General features: G+C 57.1%; 1 protein-coding gene across 1 annotated transcript in view; it reads right to left on the bottom strand.

The window, feature by feature from the left end:
- The window catches only part of LOC113976311 (protein argonaute-1), a 12,089-nt gene extending 6,014 nt beyond the window's left edge, over positions 1–6,075 (bottom strand). Inside the window, exons 1-10 of the mRNA XM_027701377.1 lie at positions 5,894–6,075; positions 5,043–5,163; positions 4,732–4,913; positions 4,348–4,484; positions 4,113–4,247; positions 3,771–3,858; positions 2,525–2,672; positions 2,293–2,412; positions 1,401–1,523; positions 805–938 (exon numbers count right to left, since the gene is read on the bottom strand). Coding sequence (XP_027557178.1) covers positions 805–938; positions 1,401–1,523; positions 2,293–2,412; positions 2,525–2,672; positions 3,771–3,858; positions 4,113–4,247; positions 4,348–4,484; positions 4,732–4,913; positions 5,043–5,147 — 1,172 coding nt within the window. The 5' untranslated portion in view covers positions 5,148–5,163; positions 5,894–6,075. The remainder of the gene's footprint in view (positions 1–804; positions 939–1,400; positions 1,524–2,292; positions 2,413–2,524; positions 2,673–3,770; positions 3,859–4,112; positions 4,248–4,347; positions 4,485–4,731; positions 4,914–5,042; positions 5,164–5,893) is intronic.
- Positions 6,076–7,837: the final 1,762 nt, after the last annotated feature.

Below are 7,837 nucleotides of genomic sequence, written 5' to 3' on the forward strand. Positions count from 1 at the left end.
GGGGCTCTCAGCTCTGCCCCAAAAGGGGCATGGGAGGAGCGTGGTGTCACTCCCACCTGCACCCAGGTACTGCAGACATGGACACTCTGAACTGTTCCAAAACCCAAACTGACCATGCCAAACACCCAGAAGAGGCACACAAAGTGTTTGCCTTAATGCATCCACTCTCAGACAGGAGAAACAGAGGTCCCATCAGAATCCAACACAAAAGTGCCCATTTCCCTAAATCAAATAAACTGTCACTGCTCTACATCCCTTCACTACAGAGGCAGTTTCTCTAAGCTACCAAAGCTTTTCAGAAAGCCCAAAACTTCTCCATAATAACCCATGGGAACTTGAGATGCTTCCTACATGAATTATGTTATTTCAGACAGATTATCGAGGAAACTCTAAATCAAATATCCCTTGCAACCCCTTCTCTCTGAGGAGATTCAGCCAGAAGAGTTCAATACAGCTTTAGTGCTGACAGCATCAGCTCACAATACTGCAGCTCCCTATGCAAAGAGCAGATTGAGGAGAGCCTGACAGGCAGCTCACAGGTGCTCACTCTAACCTGGCAGCTTTGGGATGGCTCTCAGGGTCTGTTTGCAGCCAGGACAGACAGCCAGACCCTCTGGATAAACCATCAGCAACAGGAACTGAACACCCCAGCTCAGACTGGTACCACGAGCAGTGGAGCTCTGTGCAGCTCCAGCACCGGTGATGCTGGATGTGCAGCCCCAGGCTGGGAGCAGCAGGGTGGCCACAACAGGAGCCACGGCCCTCCCAGCTCCCCCAACCCACAAGGGCTGCCCCTTTCCTTACTTCAGCACCTCCTCTCGACACTGCTTCTGCGGGGCAAAGCAGGCAATGGCCCAGACTTTGATCTCAATGCCGTTGTAGAACTGCTTCCCTCGCATGTCCCACACGCCCTGGTTGGGAGTTGCAATGGCCCGGTTCTGCAAGGCAAACAGAGGGTCAGAGCACTGCAGCCTGCCCAGCCCCGCAGCCCCAGAGCCCCCCAGGGGCCAGGCTGTGCTCCCTGTCCCAGAGCCCCACAGGGGCCAGGCTGTGCTCCCTGTCCCAGCACCGGAGCTGACTGCCAGCACTGCTGGTGATGGGCAACCCACAGCCTCAGCTCCTCAGCAGGGACGGCAAATTCACCCGACCTGCCCTACCCTGAGCATCCCTCTCCCCTTCACCTCTTGGTTTTGTCACCAATGACTCTTGGCTACAACTTCCAGACCAGTTATATTGCAAAAAAACCAAAAACCACAAACCGAAGGCACCCTGATAAAAAAAATTCCAGCTCTAACCTACAAATGTGAAGGTAAGACAAATTTTGTTGAGAAGCAGCGTTTTCAGGTGTGACAGCACCTCCCTCACAATGCAGCTGAACCAGGCAGGGCAGCCTTGCTTACCCGGCCTCCATACTGCAGGATGGGCGCCGGCAGGACCCGTCCCGTCACCTCCGTCATGTCATCCTTCACCTTGATCCCAAACTCCTGAATGTATGGATCCAGGTTGTAGCTGGCGTTCTTCATCTGCAGAGGGAAGGAAGGGCCATGGGGGGGAGTGAGACCAACTGCTGCATCCCAGGCAGTTGCAGCTGGCTGGGAACTGTGGGCACTTGTGGGAAGTCCTCTGTCAGGGGAGAGCGAGTGGTTCAACACAAAGGCCCAGACCCCGTCCTCCAAACTGACCCACGGGAACCTGATCTGGGAATACACTGACCAGTGCAACTGAGAGCAGAGCCTGCTCCTGAGATTTAAGGCTTCAACAGGAGGGTTCAGACTGGAGAGACTTATCAAGAGTCCCAGAAGGAATATCAAATGTCTCTGGCTTTGAAAGCCCAGGGACAGCCGTTTGGGGAACAACAGCCCCATTAACCAGCAGCCAGGCACAGAGTTCCTGTACTGCAGCCCCACCATGCACAGCCCCACGTACACCCACAGCCGGGGGCATTTCTCTAATTTGTTTCCCTATTTTTAGTTCCAGCTCCCTTTGGGTCAGGTTCCATCAGCACGAGGACCTGAATTTGCCATACACGCATTTCTACGGCCACTTTGAGCCAGGCTCCCCTGTGCCAGTGTCCATTACACACATGCAGGCACCTCTAAATGGAGATTCAGTGGGAAGAGGGGGATAAACCCACTCCATTAACCCCACCAGCACCTTCTGAACAGGTCACAGCTCCCCAGTGCAGGGCAGCTGAGGAGCAGGACCATGGCAAGGTCCATCATGGACACGGTGCTGTGACCTGCCCTCGGAGCCACAGCCCCAACACTTCCCTCAGGGACTCGTGGCACGTACCAGGCGACTGATTTCCTCCTGCCTGTCTGGGGCAGACCTGGCTGTGGCTTTTATCATGGTTGACGTTTGATTGTCCGTGAGCTTCTTGATGCACCTCTGGCCAGCCACGATGTTACACACCTGCAGGGGAGGGGACAGCACGTGTTAGGGACAGGTGAGACACGGGGGACCACGGCTGAGCACAGCACTCGGGCCCTGCAGCCAGCCCCAAACCAGAGGTGCCAACACTCACCTCCAAGGGCAGGTACGTGTGTTTCTGCTCCTGGCCAACCTGGAGACAGGGCAGGTGGGGGTATTTCAGCTGCAGGTTGTATTTCTGCTTAAAGTACTGAGCCACTGTGCACTCCACAGTCTGACCGCTCTCCAGCTGCAGAGGGAACCTGGCAGAGGCGGGACACGAGGGATGCACCTACTCAGAACAGACACTTCCAGGCCTCAGGCACTGTGTACTGTGCCTGGGAAGAGGGAGCTGCCAGGCTCCCACCCTGAGCTGCTGTACAACAAAATAAAAGGCATAACGGTGTATTTTCAGAAATGGAGTCAGGAATACTCTGACCCCAGTGTGGGACTGAGGTCCCTAAATAAAGCTCTCCCTCACTAATCCAGCTAATCAGGGCAAATGTTTATTGCAGGACGTGCCACACATGCCACGGTCAGGTACGGAAATACAGCACACTGGCACTTGGGAGGGCCTGTGTGCCCAGTGCCCTCCCCAGGAGCTGAGCTGAGCTCCAGAGACAGGCTGAGCGGCCTCTCCTACTATGGGGCAGCAGCCCCAGGGTGGGCAGAGTGTGGGGGGCAGGAGGGGACATTTCCCTTGAAAAACAAAGAAAAAAAAAACCAACTTCCTGGCTGCAGGGCTGAGGGTGCCACAACACCCACAGCCGGAGCATGATACCCAGTCTCACCTGGCACCAGCTGCTCCCAGCTCCATAAAGAGCTCCATGAAAATGCAGAATTGACTTGATATTCTTTATGGAGCCAAAATTAGACAGGAGAGCCAGGCTGAACACCCCGGTGAGGCACCACATTCCTCCTGTGCTTGCCAAGCTCTGGGGCTGTGACCCAGGGATGCTGGAGCACGGGGGACACCGAGGGGTGCCGAGGCCCAGCCTGCTCCCAGGCACACGCAAATAATTCCAAGGCAGACACTCACGTTATCCCCTGACAAAGCCTCTGCTCTGGCAGTGGCTATTTTAAGAAAGAAGAAAACCAAACTGGGAGGTAAAAACTAGGACAATTCCTGGCACGTCAGCTCCCGCCCTCCGCCGCGCTCTGCCTGCCAGACACAGCATCCTCTGTGCTCCCACCTCCCTGCATCCTGCTCCGCGTGTGGCACAGGGCTCCAGAGCCTCCCACACGTCTCCTTCTGCCATCAAAGGCTGGAGCTCCCTGCCCAGCTCTCCCTAACGACACCAGCAGCTGTTAACGAGGAGAACAGCGTGGATTTTTCCAAGGGCACTGCCCACCCGCCTTACGTCTGGTGGCTGGCCGGGCGCCGGGTAACGTTACACACGCGGTATTTCCTCTTCATCTGCCCACAGTGGGTCACCTCCACCTTCAGACCTGAAGGGAGACAGGGAGACACAGCACTGTCATGGTGAAGGTGGGGCCCGATTCCCCCAAGGCACTGCCAAACCTTCCTTAGCTCATCCCCCACTTGCAGACACCCCGACAAGAGCACGAGGGAGGCAATGGTGCCCCGTGAGACATTTAAAATGTGCAACCCTTGTACCCCCACCTCGCTGCAGGGGCTGGGGGGGCCACAAGCCACAGCAGCTGTCAGGGGGCAGGTCCCAGTGTTCCCCAGGGGGGTCTACCTTTGATCTCCTTGGTGAAACGCACTCTCTGCGAGTCCGTCAGGGGCTTGGGCTGCTCGTCGATGTTACGGATGTCCAGCACCTCGCACATGAACTCGATGACAGGCTGGGCCTTGTAGAAGGCGGTGGCCGACACTGTGGAACAGACACCACGATGCGTCTCTGCCCCCCATCAGCCTCCCCAAACACACCCGGCCCCACCGCTGCAGCTCCCCAGCATGAGAAATAACGTCACCATCGATGTTGAGCATCATCTTCCACATGGCAGGCCGGACCGACTGGTGGAAGCCGAACCAGACCTCCCTGCCCCCTCCCAGGGGGTGGTAGTAGCCTTCAGGGGGGGAGAAGAAGGAGCGGCCGACAGGAGTGTACCTGTGAACGGGGGCAAACCAGGTCACACAGCGCACACCAGCCCTGTGGCATCACCCCCAGCCCCCCGAGCCAGTGCTCCCCCACACCGGCTGCACCACCCACTTCATTTCTTTTCCAGGAGCACCCAGAGATGCGGCAGGCACGGCCACCTCCTCCCAGCAACTGCCAAGGCCAGTGCCAGCCACAACAGCCTGGCAAGGGCAGCGGCCCCCTTCCCTCCCTGGCACAGCCCCCTCGGCACAGGTACCTCATGGAAGCCAGGTGCCTCATGGCAACATCCAGCGCCTGGACGGACTCCAGCGGGACGGGGATCTGCCCGCTGACCAGGGCCTCGTGCAGCATGCGCCAGCTCACGATGGCCATCCATTTGATGGAGACCTTAAATATCCTGTCCTTGCCTTCCCCCGGGATCGTCACCTCAAAGTCAACCTGGGTGCAGGAAGGAAGGGACAGTGACTGTGGCATCCCCGCAGGGACAAGGAGGGGTTGTTTTCTGCTGGTCCTTCTCAGGAAGGAGGGAGGTCACACTGTCTGCACGGGGCTCGCCGCCCCTCTTACCCGCTCGTTCCCAATGGGCAAGGCCGTGACAGTGTAGATGTTCTTCTTCCCATCATAGACTGGTTTTCGGTCGCCAAAGATCTGTGGTTTGAAGTGCTGCACCATGTACTCCACAACTTCCCTACGCAGGCAAGAAAAAGGGGCAGGGGCAGAGAAGGGAGAGGTTTGTTTTGCCAGTTTCTTTACACCCTGACACCTCCTGTGACCTGTCCAGTGCCCCTAAACCTCCCTCCCCAGGGCACCTGAGAGCTGGGCCGAGTCCCCCCGAGGAGGAAAGCCCCTGGACAAGTGGCCACGTGCCTTGCCCCACAGCCTGGTACACAGGCTTTGGCAGAAGGAGTGCACATGGCACGGGGGAAGGCGCAGCCGCCGGAGCTGCTGCGGACACACCGCGTGTGCCGGGAGGGAGCGACTCGCTGCCAAAGGCATGTGCAGCATCTGCTCGCCTGCCTTCAGGTCACAGAGCTCCCCGGGCTGCGGGGGCAGGAGGGGACAGGCAGCAAACTGCACATCAAAAAGGAAAACAAAGGAAAGTAAAGAACACCATGGCCTGAGGTCCGGGCTCACTATTTTTAAATGGGGGATTGTTGCCAAAATAACACAGCTGTGTTGGAGCAGCAGGGGCTGTGCTGAGGCTCCAGACCACTGAGGCTGCCGGGGAGGAACCAATGCTGCTGCACAGACATGGCTGGGGGTTCCAGCTACCTGTGGGTGTTGGGCAGCACCGTGACCCCTGCCACAACATCACCCTGACGGCTTCCATTGCAAAGACAGAGACAGGCACTTATGGAGCCTCCACAAGGAAACTGGAAGCAGGGAACAAGTGCCAAATCCTCTAATACTTGCCTTACCTGTTGACTCTGCGTGGACATTTGTCGGGCTTGATATCCACTTCATAGTGATACACATCGATCTTGGGAATGTCCACTTCAAAGTAGTTGGCCAAGAGTTTGATGGGCTTCCCGACGGTTCCTATCCCGGGCCGGCGCGGTGCCTGGAACACCTGCTGCAAGGGGGGCAGGTATGCGCCTGCAGCTGCGGGAGAGAGCTCAGGTCAGGAGGGCTGGGAGCAACCCTGTGCCTGGACAGATGGACCACGCGCAGTCACCCACCCCAAGCCAGAAAGTCCCCCGCTACCCCTGCTCCTGGCAGGAGGTGGCAGTGGCAGAATTCAGAGCAGCAGAGGAGGCAGCTTCCCTGGGCACTGTCTGGGGAGCACCAGCAGTAGCCAAGCCATGGCAGGGCAGTGCCACAGCAGCCCCACCGCCTCCCTCGGCACTGCCTCCTCTGATGGGAGAGAAGCACCGGCTCCACCAGCATGGAGTTGCAGGTCTGCCCCTCTCCAAGGGGATGCAATTCCCTGGATACTCTGTCAGCAGGGACCTACAGACACCTGCATTCCCCCTCCATCCTCCAGCAGATTCCGACTTGCTGCCGGAGGGAGGATGTCGAAGAAACAGGAAGCACATTTTTGCATCTGCACTATAGCAATGTCGAACTGCTGGCTTTTGAAAAAAAACCCAAACTCAACCCAATCCTAAATCCCCACTTCGAGTAGTGTGGGGACCCATAAAGAGGGAGACACCAGTTTTTCCACAATTCCTATTATACAGACTCACTAACAAGGCTCTGGAGACATGGGATGGTACCAGTGCATGGCCACAGGATGGAGTGGTGTTTCTGAGCCAACAGCACCCTCAGACTCAAAGGTATTTAAAACACTGCCAAGGAATTATTCCACTGCTCTCTGAGGTGAGCCTTGTCCTTCCTGCCCCATTCCCACTTTGCCCCTCTCCACCCATCCCAGTTTGCATGTTCTGTGTGTTCCTCAAGCCCCGTGAGGTCTGGGCCAGCTGGGCCAGTGTGGGGAGTGGGTGTGGGGGTATTCACTGCACTCCATCTGCCCAGCCAACTGTCCTCGCCAGCCCCAGACAGTGTCCCGGCTCCAATTCAGCCTCCTGAACACATGGTGCTTTTAGCACCCCTTTCTCCCATCCACTTTCTTTTTAAATACAAATTTCAATTCCAGACTAAAAATACCAGGAGCAGAAAAACAGAAGAGCAGCAAACTAAGCTTCAAATTTGTTTTTCACTTTTGCACCCAACCTCTGCAAGACTTTTCCTGCCGATGAAATGCCGGACACCAAGGGGATGGGACAACTCTGGTGAGCATCCCCGCAGCAGAAGCTCCAAAATCTGCCCTGAGCCTGGGGCTAACCTGGCCCCAGCACCTCCATGGGCAAGGCAGCATGGGACCTGGAGGAAGGTGGGGATCCCTGAGGGCAGGGCTTGGACCCTGCAGGTACCCACAGCTGGCCCAGGACAGGGTGACTGCCAGACCCCCCGGACAAACGGCTGCACTTGACTCCGGGGGCAGCTTGTTTTAAAGAACTGACTTTCAGACGAGTTGCTCCCGGTGTAACTCATGTCTCCACATGACTAACATTTCTTGGCAGTGGCCAGCTCCCTGCCTGTGAGCCGATGCATTTTTAAATCATGGTTTGCAATCAAAGAGGTGTTTGCCAGTGCTGCGGGAGCCTCTGGTCCCTGAGTTTGAGTGAGGAACCACACAGCCCATCTGTGCACGACCTGCCAGGCCACAGCAGCTCTCTGCTGCCTTCCCTGCAGCCACCTCATGGCCAACACCTGCAGCTTCTCCTCCTCTGGATCAACTCATCCCCAAGATGACCCCGACAGCCGTGTGTGAGCAGGGTAGCATCTCCATATGCCCAGATCTCCATATGCCCAGATCTCCATGTGCCCATGGCATCCCCATGCATGCAAGGGACGCAGGG

Source organism: Neopelma chrysocephalum, unplaced genomic scaffold (assembly GCF_003984885.1).
Source record: "Neopelma chrysocephalum unplaced genomic scaffold, ASM398488v2 Primary Assembly neopelma1_155, whole genome shotgun sequence".
NCBI lineage: Eukaryota > Metazoa > Chordata > Aves > Passeriformes > Pipridae > Neopelma > Neopelma chrysocephalum.